Source organism: Lagenorhynchus albirostris, chromosome 12 (assembly GCF_949774975.1).
Source record: "Lagenorhynchus albirostris chromosome 12, mLagAlb1.1, whole genome shotgun sequence".
In the NCBI taxonomy this organism is placed as follows: Eukaryota; Metazoa; Chordata; class Mammalia; order Artiodactyla; family Delphinidae; genus Lagenorhynchus; species Lagenorhynchus albirostris.
This window is the reverse complement of record NC_083106.1, coordinates 24714374-24729065: the sequence shown is the minus strand read 5'-3', so window position 1 is coordinate 24729065 and position 14692 is coordinate 24714374. Positions and strand designations below refer to the sequence as shown.

Below are 14692 nucleotides of genomic sequence, written 5' to 3'. Positions count from 1 at the left end.
AGGGGAGTAGAAACACACAAAAATAACAGGCAATCATTAAACCTTGGAACTGAAGCAGGTAGCTGCTTCTTAAAAACAAACAAGAAAACAACAAAAAACCCCACTTTTTACAATAATGTTTAACTTACAAAAATAGTGTAAACAGTTCCTCTAAACTTTTCATCTGGATTCCTTGATTGTTAACGTTTTACCATTTTTACCCTATTATTTCAAATATTTGAGAGTGAGTTGTAAACATAATGCCCCACTAACCCTAAGCATTTCAATATGATTCCTAAAAAACAAGCACGCTCTGTTGAAAACTCCCAGTGCATCCTGCAATGTTGGGAAATCAGCATTGGTTCAGCACTACTGTCCAGTGCACAGACTCCATTCAATATTCCTGATTGTTCCAACAGTGTCCTTTATAATCGTCCTTTCCTTTTCAGTCCAAAATCCAATCTAAGGTCATCTGTTGTATTTAGTTTTCATGTCTCTACATCCACCTTCGATGTGGAGCAATTGCTCAGTTTTTCCTCATCTTCTTACTTGACACTTTCGAAGAGCATAGATCTGCTACCTTGTTCAATGACCTTCAGTTTGTGGTTGGCTGATATTTCCTCAAGACGACATTGAGGTCATACGTTCTTGGCAGGAATAACACAGACTTAATGCCATGCTCTTCTCAGTGGATCATATTGGGGGAATAGCATGTCAATTTGGCCTACTGTTTATAATCTTAACTTTACCACTTGGTTAAGATGGTTAATTATTAAGTATTTAGTATTTATTAATTAATAAGTAACTAAAAAGTATTTGAGTGATTAGTTTTAACTTAATTAAAAAGTATTTGAATCTATGCAAGTATTTTTTTCCTCGTCAGACTTTTACTTACTAGTTTTAGCATACATTGATGATTCTTACCTGAAGCACTTATTACTGTGATAGCTACCAAGTGGTGATTTTCTCATTTCTTAATTCCTTCTACATGTATGAATTGGTGTTGTGTAGCAAGGTAGAACATTTCCTTTCCCAAGACTTGTAAGTGAGGCTCCAGTTAAGCCAAAAGTTTGTTAATTCATGGTCAAGACTGTCTCTGGGTCTAATGGATATTCAACAATGTGTTGGTGAGGGTAACTAAGGTCTTGTTTGTACCTAATTGGAGGTGTCATTTTCATTTCACATTGAAACTTTCTGAGGCTTGACCCACTCTATGGGAATTCAGGTCAGAGAAGATCCGCTGCAGGACGAAGTCTGTTCAGAGTTACCACTTTTCTTTCAGTGAGTTAATCTGAGTCCATTAGGACCCAGTAATTGGGTAGCAGTAGCCACTTAGTAGTGAGAAGAAGTCTTGTATTCCCAGTGTCCTTAGGTAAATGAGTTCTGGTGGGTTCTTATACCAAAGTTTCCAATCAGCTGTGAGATTGGCCACAAATATCTGTAATTCTGCTGAGTTTGGAGGAAATCAGGAGTTTCAGGGAAGAGCTAGATTTACTCATACCTGGATTGCTATCTGGTGGCTTGGGGCTGTAGCAGATGTTTATTGCTAATTATATGCAGAGGGCAATCAGGTATTCAGTGTCCTTTTTTGTGTGTAGTTGTTAGCTGCAGAGCCAGCAGTACATCCTTCATGGGCCATGAAATGTTTCTTTGGCCTAAGATCTATATAGCTTCCAAGATGACCACTTGAGTAGGGGCTTGGATTTTGTATTCATTCAAGATCTGTCTGTGCTTAGGTGGCATGCTTGTAAGAAGTTTACTTCTTCTGGATCCTCACTTACAAGTCTTTCTTGATGGATGCCATATTTAAAAAGTTTTCTTTATGAATGTCACATTAAGAAATTGTTGAATGTTAAGGTATGATGATAGTATTATATGCAGTATATGTTTAAAAATTTATTATTATTTAGTGATAGGGAATTCCCTGGTGGTGCAGTGGTTAGGGCTACATGCTCTAACTGCCAAGGACCTGGGTTATCCCTGGTCGGGGAACTAAGATCCCATAAGCTGCGAGGTGCGGCCAAATAAAACCCCCAAAACCAAAAAACAACATATTATTTATCGATACACACTGAAATATTTATGGATGAAATTATATGATGTCTTGGGACTTCTCTGGTGGCGCAGTGGTTAAGAATCCACCTGCCAGTGCAGGGGACATAAGTTCCATCCCTGGTCTAGGAAGATCCCACATGCCGCGGAGCGACTAAGCCCACACGCCACAACTACTGAAGCCCTCTCACCTACAGCCCATGCTCCGCAACAAGGGAAGCCACGGCAATGAGAAGCCCACACACCACAATGAAGAGTAGCCCCCGCTCGCCGCAACTAGAGAAAGCCCGCGTGCAGCAACGAAGACCCAACGCAGCCAAAAGTAAATAAATAAATTTTTTAAAATTATAATTAAAAAAAAGAAATTGTATGATGTCTTGGATTTGCTTTAAAATAATAGCGGCATGAGGGAGGAAGAAGAAAAATAGGATGTAGCAGAAACCAGATTGGCTACAGGATGATAATTATTTGAATTAATTAATGGGGTCATAATAGTATTACAAATATTAATGTGAGATAAAGACATTTTCAAATAAAAGGAAACTAACAAGATTTGTTGTCAGAAGACCTGCAGTAAAGAAATGCTAAAGGAAGCCCTTCAGGCTAAGGAAATTGATACCAGATGGAAACATGGATTTATAAACAGGAATGAAGAGAACAGGAAATGATAAATGTGTGAGAAGATATAAAATTTTGAAGTTATTTTAGAGACATATGACTATTTGAAGCAAAAGCAATGTATTGTGGGGTTTATAACATAAGTAGATGCAGTAGAGATAACAACAAAAGCACAAACGATGGTGAGAATTATATTGTTGCACTGGTCTTTAATTTTATATGAATATTACCTCTAAGTAGACTACAAAAAATTAAAGATGCATATTATACTTCCTAGCAACAACTTATAAAACTAATGCAAAGATATCCTAAAAAGCTAATAAAGGAATTAAAATGAAATACAAAAATATGTATTAGCTCAAACCAAGGCAGGAGAGGACGAATAAAAGCTCATAAGACAGATGGGACAACCAAACAACAAATAACAAAATTGAGACCTGGGTTCAACTATAACAATAATTATATTAAATACAAGCAGACTAAACCCTCAAATAAAGGCAATGGTCGTCAAATGAGCTAAAAAAAATTTCATTGTATATTGACTATGAGGGATATACTTTATTTTTTTAATTAATTTATTTTTTTGCGGTACGTGGGCCTCTCACTGTGTGGCCTCTCCCATTGCGGAGCACAGGCTCCGGACTCGCAGGCTCAGCGGCCATGGCTCACGGGCCCAGCCGCTCCGCGGCATGTGGGATCTTCCCGGACCGGGGCACGAACCAGCGTCCTCTGCATCAGCAGGCAGACTCTCAACCACTGTGCCACCAGAGAAGCCCCGAGGGATACACTTTAAATATAAAGGCACTGATTGGTAAAGTATAAGGATAGGAAAAGATACACCATGCAAATAGTAAGCATATAAAAGTAGGATGGCAATATTAATATCAGACAAAATGGACTTCAAGACAAGGAGTGTTACCAGAGAGATAGGTAGAGATGGACATTTTATAATAAGAAAAGTAACAATTCATCAAGAAGTCATAACAATTATAAATGTTTATGTACCAAATAACAGAGTTTCACATTACATGAAACAAAAACTGATGGAATAGAGCTAAAGAAAAAATCAGTATGAATATAGAAGAACTGAGCAATCTTCTTATCCACCTTGAACTAACATTTATAGAAACTAGACACAACAATTTCCAAATATATGTTCTTTTTATGAGCAAAGTAATATTTATACCTTTATACCTCATTCCCTGGTCCACAAACTAAGACTCAATACATTTCAAAATGGTTGAAATCTTATTAAGTATATTCTTTAACAACAATGCAATACATTTTGGGATTAATAAAAATAAAACATCTAGAAAATCCCCAAACATTTAGAAACTAACAGCACTTATAAATAACCTATGGTCAAAGAAGAAATCACAAGGGAAATTAGAAAATATTTCAAGTTGAATGACAATGAATATACAACATGGCTAAGCATGTGGTCTGCAGCACAGCTTAGAGGGAAAACAATATAATGTAAATGTTTATGTTAATGAGAAAAAGCTTTTAAAATTAATGATCTCAACTTCCCCCTTAAGAAACTAGGGGAGGGGCTTCCCTGGTGGCGTAGTGGTTGAGAGGCCGCCTGCCAATGCAGGGGACGCGGGTTCGTGCCCCGGTCCAGGAAGATCCCACATGCTGCGGAGCGGCTGGACCCGTGAGCCATGGCCGCTGAGCCTGCGCGTCCGGAGCCTGTGCTCCGAAACGGGAGAGGCCACAACAGTGAGAGGCCCACGTACCGCCAAAAAAAAAAAAAAAAGAAACTAGGGGAGGAACTTCCCTTGTGGCACAGTGGTTAAGAATCCTCTTGCCAATGCAGGGGACACGGGTTTGATCCCTGGTCTGGGAAGGAGCAACTAAGCCTGTGCACTGCAACTACTGAGCCCACACACTGCAACTACTGAAGCCCGCGTGCTCTAGGGCCTGTGCTCCGCAACAAAAGAAGCCACCACAAGCCCGCACACCACAACGAAGAGTAGCCCATGCTCACCGCAACTAGAGAAAGCCTGTGTGCAGTAACAAAGACCCAACACAGTCAAAAATAATTAAATTAAAAAAAAAAAACTAGGGGAAAAATATAGCAAATTACACCCAAGTACATAGAAAGAGAGAAATGAAAATAAGAGTGGAAATCAATAAAATAGAAAATGAACAAACAATAGAGAAAATCTATGAAAACAAAAGCTGGTTTGTTACAAGTAGTAGTAAAATCAATGAACTCCTAGGAAGAGTAACCAAGGATAAAAGAGAGAAAATGTGAATTAGTAATATCAGGAATGAAAAAGGGGATGTTGCTATAGATTCTATAAACATTTGAAAAATAAAGAAAATTAGCAACAATGTTTTATTAATAAGTTCAACAATTTAAATAGTTGTTTTATAGATTCCACGTACATGGTACATGAATTGAGACAGTTTACTGCTCCCTTTCCAATACATATACCTTTCATTATTTTTTTCTTTCCTTATTGAACTGGCTAGAACCTCTATTCCATGTTAAAGTAGAGAGTGTAGTCAACCTTGCTTTGTTAGGAGGAAGGCGTTTACTATTTCACTACTAAGTGTGATGGAGCTATAGGTTTTTATTCTAATTGCATTGGGAAGTCACTGTAGGGTTTTACTTGCATGAGTGACATTATCTAATTTACATTTTTATAAACCACTTGGGCTGCTGTGTGGAGAATGGGCTCTAGGAAGACTGGAGTGGAAGCAGGGAGGCAATCAGGAGGCAGCTGCAACTGCCCAGGAGAGAGGTGGAGGTGCCCTGACTAGAGTGAAGGCTGGGAGGTGGAGAGAAGTGGCTGGGATGGGGGACATATGTGGGGGATATATATCTATAGAGCCGACAGGACTTGCTGATTTATTGAATTTGGGTAAAGAAAAAGGAAAAAAACCAGATTTATATCATACAACTATGTTTATTTCAGACTTTTTTCCCCTGTGGATTTTAGATATTTTTGTAAGGCATCTTGCTCTTTAGAATGGATCGTTGAAAGTGGATACTTAAAAATCTAGCCTTATGTTATTTAGGACTTAATTTTTTAATAGGTAGAGCACTAGAGAAAGAACAGTGACCAATATTTATACTGGATTTTAATCAGTTTTAGATATTAGTGATCTGAACTAAATTTCTGCATTTTTCTTTTTAGGGTTGTCCAAGACTGGTTTTCAGAAAGGATGCAAGTGGCCAAAGTGGATTTCTCTACCACGCTTCATTTCTCTATGCATCTTCTCCTTCCCAAAAGATTTGTGTGCAGCTGGCCCTGGAAATTTTTAACTGAACAGCTTTACCACTTGTCATTTCCTAGTAATAGGGCCCAAATGCAGCTGTCATCTGTAATGAGGTGATTGGGGCAGCTCCCTTTCCTGAAGATAATAACTGAGCATATCTGAACCATAATTAACTTACCCTTAAGAGAAAAAAAATGGGGATGATTTAAATACAGTAATTTATTTTATAAGTCAGGGGGATATACACTCTTCTAATAATTCATGTAATTTTAATAATCTTTAAATACTCAATTTAGTTATTTAGAAACTAACTATCTTGGTTAAGAAGTCCATTTTTTTGTGAAAAATTACTTAAACTTTGGTTTTTACATGATATTGTTTTATTCGTGATAACCCACCTCAAAAATTGCTATACAACCACAACTTTAACTGCTCCTCTTTGGCTAACCTCTGTTGAAGAATATAAATCTAGATCTACATCCTCTGCCATTATCTCTGCATTTGGCCTGTTTGTCTCCTCTCTTTCTTTTAAAAGACTTAATGAAATGTAAAGGTAGACATACTTTAAATACAAGTCAATAATTTACTCCTTTAACTTATACAAACTTTCCAGAATGGGCTTATGTTGAGATTCTGATCTTGGAGAATACTTGGCTCTCCATGGAGGGGCCACATGCAAAAGGCAACCGTGAGCCCTGGATTTAGAGCATTTATGAATCCAAGCTTAGTGTTCCCATGGTATACTGTTTCCTCTCTTTTTACTTTCAACCTTTCTGTGTCCTTATATTTAAGGAACATGTCTTGTAAACAGAATATGGTGGTGGTGGTTTTCTTTTAACAGGTGACAATCTTTGACTTTTAGCTGGGGTAATTTAGTCTGTTCGCATTTATGTAACTACTGATATATTTGGGCTTAAGTCCAACATTTTACTATTTTTATTTATTATTTTATATTTTGTTTTTCTCCTTGTCTCTTTTAGGATAGGAAAAGATAATCTAAATCTAAATAAATAAATAAATCTATCTAAATAAATAAATAAATCTAAATGTTCTTTAGATTAATTGTAAATTCTTTAGCAGTTCTCTTATGGCTACCATAGAGATTACACCACTTATCCAGGGTTATTTTACCACCTCTGAGGTAATGCAAGGAGCACAGAACTCTTAAACTCCGTCTGCTTCCCTGCTCGGTTTGTACGCTTTTGTTTTCAAATATTTTAGTTTTACTCATACATACGTATATAAAATACACACACATTAAAAAATATATATATTAACCTCACAAGGCTTTACTACTATTGTTTTATATAGTTAATATTTATTTATGAGTAACCACTTCAAAAAAAATTTTTTTTCAAAGTTGCATTGTGGTCAGAAAATATACTTTATTTTTTTTAAAGTAATTTTATTATTTATTTACTTATTTATTTTTTGGCTGCATTGGGTCTTCGTTGCTGCACGTGGGCTTTCTCTCTAGTTGCAGCGAGCAGGGGCTACTCCTTGTTGTGGTGCACAGGCTTCTCATTGCGGTGGCTTCTCTTGTTATGGAACACAGGCTCCAGGCACATGGGCTTCAGCAGTTGCGGCGTGCGGGCTCAGTTGTGGCTCGCAGGCTCTAGAGTACAGGCTCAGTAGTTGTGGTGCATGGGCTTAGGTGCTCCGTGGCATGTGGGATCTTCCCAGACCAAGGATCAAACCCGTGTTCCCTGCATCGGCAGGCAGATTCTTAAGCACTGCACCACCATGGAAGTAACCACTTTTTCTGTTGCTCTTTATACCTTCCTGCATCTCTGATTTTCCTTTTGGGATCAATTTTCCTCTGAATTCTCTTTAATATTTCTTTTAATGCAGGTTGCTGCTGACAGAGTCTCTTAGTTTTTGTCTGAAAATGTCTTTATTTCACCTTCAAATTTGAAGGATATTTCCACTGGGAATTTGAACTCTAGGTTGGCAGTTCATTTTTTATAGAACTTTGAAAATGTTCCATTGTTCTCTGGCTTTCATAATTTTTTTGGAGAAGTAGGGAGTTTTATTTTTGGTCCTTTAAAGGTAATATTTCTGTTTTCTCTAGCTGCTTTTAAGATCTTTTTCTCTGTCTTTTGTTTTCTGCAGTTTTATTACAATGTACCTGGAGGGGTGTGTGTGTGTGTGTGTGTGTGTGTGTGTGTGTGTGTGTGTGTGTGTGTGTGTGTGTGTGTGTGTGTGTGTGTGTGTGTGTGTGTGTATTTATCCTGTTTTGTATTTTGCATTGATTTTTTAATTGGGGGTTTTAATGTCTTTTATCAGTTTTGCAAAGTTCTCAGATGCTATCTCTTCATATATTGCTTTTGCTCCACTTTCTCTCTTTTTCTTCTGGGTTTCAATACATTTGTTTTTGTTTTTTGTTTTTTTGCAGTACGCGGGCCTCTCACTGTTGTGGCCTCTCCCGTTGTGGAGCACAGGCTCCAGACGCGCAGGCTCAGCGGCCATGGCTCACGGGCCCAGCCGCTCCGCGGCATGTGGGATCTTCCCGGACCGGGGCACGAACCCGTGTCCCCTGCATCGGCAGGCGGACTCTCAACCACTGCGCCACCAGGGAAGCCCTGGGTTTCAATACATTTGATTGATTCACCATGTCCCGTAAGTTTCATATTCTCTAATGTGCCTTTTCCATCATTTTGGCCTTCAGTGTTTCAGTCTGGATTTTTCTTCTGGTCTAGCTTTCAGTTTCCTAATTATCTCTTTAGCTGGATTCTAATTCGCTCTTAAACTGGTCCATTGAGTTCTAAATTTGCTATTATATTTTTTAGTTCTAGAGTGTCAATTTGCTTACTTTGCCAAAATTTTCCACCCAGCAATTTAATTTCTTAGGCATAGTAATTACAGGGCTTTTTTAAAGTTCATGTCTGATAATTACAACTTTTGGATCTTCTGAGGGTCTCTATTTATTAAAAAACAGAAGAAGAAACAAACAATTCTTGTCTTTTTGTGTGCCTGATAGTTTTGGTTGAGTACCAAATATTGAATATAAAAAATCGATGCAATAATTTGAGTCGCCGGATGATATTATCTTTCTCCAGAGAGATCTTGCTTTTGCTTCTGGCATTTGGTTAGGCTAGGAATCGCTCACTTAAATTCAGAGAGTATTTCAAAGCTAGTTTCAGTCTAATTCCTTGTCATCCTTACTGAAAAGGATTCAGCTAAAAGCCTAGTGTCATTACCAGGGCTATTTCCCTTAGTGGGCCCTGAATTTAAATTTGTTTCCTCTCTTCCCTGCGAAAATGCCTAAAATTCTTAACAGCTTCTAAGTCTTTCGGTCTTAACTTCCTTCTCTGCTTCTCAGCCTTACTTTTAAGGCTGAGTTTGGAACTGTCAAGTGCCTTGAAGTGAAAAGTGAGGCCAAATCAGGATATTACCTCTCTGGGTTTCCCTCCTCTCTGAGGTCTTGGTTGCACAAGTCCTTATTGAATTGGTAGCTCAAGTCATTGTTTTATAGTATTTTGTCTAGATATTTGATTAGATGAAACTACATGAAATTTGCAGTTTTCATATCTCAAAACTGGTTGCCCATTGGCAATATCATATGGGTCCCAGTGGGAGGGTTGGTCTGAGACAAACTACTATACCATTGCTAGAAGCAGAATTCTCAAAATCTGGGGTTCAAGTAATCAAATGCTATGAGAGCATTGAATAAGTGTACAAAGATGACTAATACATATATTCATATATAATAAACATGTTCTTCAAAGAATATTTTTCCTGTGTAGTAAGGTGTACGCTTTTTATTTCTCAGAGTCAAGTTTAGATGGCAAGTCAACTGCACTAGAAATCTCAATGTAATAAGAAAAAATGATCTGTGTACTGGAAAAGATTATTACTGGGAAATGGTCCTCGTAACTTATGTTTCTCATTTCTTTTTCTGAAGGATTGCTTATGGATGCCCAAATGCATGAAGTTTGGATGGTTTCTGCCCTATACACTAACAGATAATGAGTATGGTGCTTGGAAGCACCATTACATTGCTGTGTGTCCAACCTAGATTGGCTAACCCCTAGGGAAGCCGCAGCTCTTTATGGGACCCTGAATGAACCCAAAACAGAAGATGAGCAACTACAGGAGAGGCAAAGAGAAAAGTGCCTAAGGAAAATAATTTGGGAGAAAGTTGCACTACGTAAGAGTGAGTGGCATTTTACAACTTTATATCTTAACCAAGTATTGTAGAAACCAATGGATTTACATACAAATTCCCACAGAAGATAGCAAGGTCTTTCTGAAACAGCCGTAAGTGGCATTCTCTAAAGTATCTCAGGACAAACTCTTTTTTTCTTCACCATTAATTAAGAAAAACAAAAAGATTTCTGATAAAATATGTAAGGTCAAATGTCAGTGCCTCTGTGAGACCAAAAATAAGGAGAGAGAAGTACGAATACAGGCAAAAGCAAATAAATAGGATCAGGACAATTTGGAAGAATTAGGATCGGTGAAAAATGAAAATGGAAACGGAAGCAGGAATAATGACTTTTTTTTTTAAGTGGAAAGGGAGTAAGGATGAGACACTCTCTGAGCTAAGGCTTCTGATTTACACGGTGTGCAAAGGTAATGAGCAAACCTGATTAGAGTTCTCCCATCTTTGTTTTCACTTACTCACCCTCTGCGAGATTGTAACAAATGGGAAATTACTTGAGGCCAAGAAGGCCAAAAATGAGGTAAAGCCTACAAACTGATGAACTGGTTTCTACAAGAAAAGAGTTGCTTATTCTCTGAGCTTGTTTCTTGACCTGAAGTGACTGGTAACTTGCAGCCACAGAGCCGAGAGGATAAGAAAACCAAAGAGTGTGTAAAAAGTGGCTCTAATTACTGCCATCTGGAATACTGCCTTGGAACAGCTCTATTTTTATGCCATTAACTGTGTAGACTTGGCTGGGAGAAGCATGAAGTAAACAGCCGAGCCTGCTGCTGTTTGTTTTTCAGAGAATTTGTTCAAAGTTCGACCCCCTTGGGTGAATGGAACATGCTGCTCTAGATTGTTCGAATCCAAATGCCAACCACGTCTCTCCCAAACTGTGAGGGATCGAGTGGGATTACAGGACACTTTGGAGAAACAGCTTGTTTTTGCATCTTTAGAAGCTTTGCCCAAGCGGTAAGCAAACCTCCATCTACTGAAGGTGGAGGACCATCCTGACACCAAGAATTCATTCTAGAATAATTCAGCTAACATGCAGGGATCTTGTGTAATTATATGGCTCTTATCCTATGAAATAGCAATAGAAATAGTTCCTTAATCTTCAAGAACAGTGGTCTTAAACGTGCTTCTTGAAGAGGGAGATACATAACATTCAAAATTTACGTTTTAAATATTCTTAACCCCGCAAAGAGGCTATATTGTGGACGTACCGTATTTTCTGTATAAAGTTATTGAGCACAAGTAACATTTTTCCAGAAATTTTTTTGTAAGGAGTAAGCCTATCTGAATGGTGATGGGGGAGGGGTGACTGTGGAGAGAATGGACACTACTCAGAAAATCATGAGGCCCAGGTGATTAAGGAAATTTAAAATCTCTTGGGGCTTCCCTGGTGGCGCAGTGGTTGAGAGTCCGCCTGCCGATGCAGGGGACGCGGGTTCGTGCCCCGGCCCGGGAAGATCCCACATGCCGCGGAGCGGCTGGGCCCGTGAGCCATGGCCGCTGAGCCTGCGTGTCCAGAGCCTGTACTGCGCAGCGGGAGAGGCCACGGCAGTGAGAGGCCCGCGTACTGCAAATAAATAAATAAAATCTTTTGACTGCTCCTTCTACAAATGTCATTTTGAGCCCTTAAGTATGTCACTACGTTGGTTTTAAGTGCCCCACAAAAGTAAGTTCCAAGAGCCCTTTCTGGCATCCCACAAATGCAGGAGGAGAGGCCCAGAGGGCAGCTTTGGACCCACTCGCCCAGGAGCCCCATTTGCCGCTGTCCCTGAAAACCGCAGGGAGAGACTGAGGTACTCAGGCTGCTTGCCTTGTACAGGATAGCTGATGTCCAGAGGACATACTGGTGCTCACTTGTCAAAGTCAAATTAAGAGAAAATCAAAACTTCACTTATTCTCCCTTTTTCCCTACAGAAGCAATGTTTTTGGATGCCATTCCTACCCTTTATTATCAAAGAAAAATTGGCATGGAGTTTATAAAAATGACAGCAGCTCTTCACATGCTCTCCAGCCACACTTCATGTTAATATCATCTCGGATTCCGGCATATGAGGTACAGAGTGTGTTAGGAGGCTGGTCCTTTTTTGAATTGGGTCTTTTTTCATCTCCCCTAGAGGACGTATGGCAATCTTTTGGTCACCATGTGTACGAAAGTGATTCATCTTCTAAAAGAAAAGCAGTCTGATCTAGGTGGAAATGTACAGACCCAAACAGTTTTTAAAATCAGAAGCAATAAAAATAACCATAAATCAAAATTATTTTTTAAAAAGTATTAAAGACCCAAACTGCCTTGCATTTAGTAGGTGTCCAATACATTTTTACTGAATCGAATTCGTTGCACTTAATCCGTAAAAGAGCAAAGTGACACAAATTATTTTAAACTTTCTTTGGAATGACCAAGGAACTTAATAATATCATGTAACTACCATCTCTCAAAAGAAAAATGTCAGAAATCCTACTTTGTGATCTATTTAACGAGGGTGCCATTAGATGAAAATATGCTTTCTATAATGAAGTTACATATTTTAAATTTCAGTATAAGAAAAAGGAAGCACAAAGAAGACATAGGAAGCATGTATTTATATATGTATGTATATGTGTATATGTGTATATATACATGCATTAATACACACATAAGCACATATGTAAGGGATGGCATTAGTAGACTACATTCAATGGCTTACCTAGAAAATTTTTGCAAAAATTTCTTATTTGTAACCAAATGGTTGCTGTCAAGGTATGAAATCGCTTTTCTTTTTGGGCATCTAGGAATTGACTTGGATCATTTACAACTGGCTAGCTTAATGGATCCACGTGAAAGCAAGATCAGAGCTTTGATCTCCATGTGGGCCATAGATAGTTTCTCTAATGTTTAAAAATGCATAATGCTGGGCACAGAGGATAACTGGTGACAGAGTTAGGGTGAATAAACTGGAATCAAATGAGTCCATTCTCCTATTTGTCTTCTTTACATAAGACTATGCCATAATTACTTATTTGACTATGAATGTAATGGAGGTTTAGGTAAAAACCAGAATGTAACCATGTGGCGGTTCTCTATTCAGTTGAACCGTGACCTCCAGAAAGTGGCATGAAGTCTTGGGAAAAATCAATGCCTTCAATGACTTTCCAACCTGTCTGCTGCTAATGAATTAACTATATCACAATGAAAGGTTTATTTGGTTGTTGAATTAAAAGAACAGTGGTTTTAATATTTATTTAAATGGGAAATATTTATCAACATTGATCATTTGAAAATTCATAATTAAGAGGAAAACAAAATCTTTTCTTTTTTTTTTTTTTTGTGGTACGCGGGCCTCTCACTGTTGTGGCCTCTCCCTTTGCGGAGCACAGGCTCCGGACGCACAGGCTCAGCGGACATGGCTCACGGTCCCAGCCGCTCCGCGGCATGTGGGATCTTCCCGGACTGGGGCACGAACCCGTGTCCTCTGCATCGGCAGGCGGACTCTCAACCACTGCGCCACCAGGGAAGCCCCCAAAATCTTTTTAAGAAGTCCATTACAAAATTGTATGATCTCGATTTTATTATTTTTAAAAGCAGTATATATGTCTCTGTGCATGGGTGTGTACAAGGAAAAAAGCTAGAGGAAAATAATTTGTTAGTATTTCTCTCTGAGTGGTGGAGGTACAAATGCCCTTAAATTTCCCCTCTTAGAAAAGAAACAAAATAATTTAAAAAGGAACCAATGAAGGGGAAATCTTCCTCCTATAGCTTTTGAAGAAAAACAATAGTCTTTAAAAATCACAGATTACATATTCACTGTTTTTAATTTATTAATAAGTGTTCTAAAGTAATGGGCTTTGGTTCCTACAGTTCTGGTTTCATTTTCTAGATGGTGGTGAACAGTGTTAGAGCAGATATGACATTTTGATCTTTCCCCCCTCAGGCTATAAAATTGGTATTAAAAATTTACTGAGGCCTGAAGTGAGAGACTTCTGGGAGAAATTAGGAAGCTATGTGGCCCCTGGAGAAGAAGGGGGCCACGTGGACCTCTTTGTACGACTCGGAGCATCAGGTCAGTTTTGAGAGGTAGTGGTCATACCTACCTCGTGATGGTATTTTGTGGATTTATAAAATGCCGTCAGTTCAAATGATTCAGTCACATTTATTTTTTATTTTTTTTCTCTTTATACTTCACATACTCAGGTATTTAGGGGGAAAGGGCATCAGGGTTAGTGGTCAGAGTAACTGTCCCTAAAGAAATAAAGTCACTAGTGGCAAGAGCCAGCCAGGAAATGTATTTCTGTTTCTTCTGAGTATTAAAAACGGTGGAGTGCCTTGTGGAGATGTGTGGTAGCTGATAATCTTAAGTGCCTACCTGTCTAATATCAGCCATATTTAACAGATATCTGTTACAGAAAAGCTCTGTATTCATGGACTCATGGGCTATGTTTTTTTGTTTGTCTGTTTTTGTTGTTTTTTTAATCAAGCAGAGGAGAGGGAGTGTGAAATTAAAGTTTCTCAAACTGTTTCTTACTACCCATTCCTTAGGGAACTGTGAGTTTTAAAGTTCTTAATCCTCAGATTTCACTGAACTATTCAGTACATACAAAGCATGACCCTGGCAGGATTCCACGAGGCAAAGGAAAAAGCAAAAGGATAGAAAGGCGTTTAAAAGAAAACAAAGT

General features: G+C 38.5%; 1 protein-coding gene across 1 annotated transcript in view; it reads left to right on the top strand.

The window, feature by feature from the left end:
• The window catches only part of ECT2L (epithelial cell transforming 2 like), a 62978-nt gene that overhangs the window by 15268 nt on the left and 33018 nt on the right, over window positions 1–14692 (top strand). Inside the window, 8 exon segments of the mRNA XM_060167659.1 lie at window positions 5799–5849; window positions 5851–5900; window positions 5903–5932; window positions 9783–9878; window positions 9881–10036; window positions 10831–10999; window positions 11957–12102; window positions 13951–14079. Of these exon segments, the coding sequence (XP_060023642.1) occupies window positions 5799–5849; window positions 5851–5900; window positions 5903–5932; window positions 9783–9878; window positions 9881–10036; window positions 10831–10999; window positions 11957–12102; window positions 13951–14079 (827 nt within the window).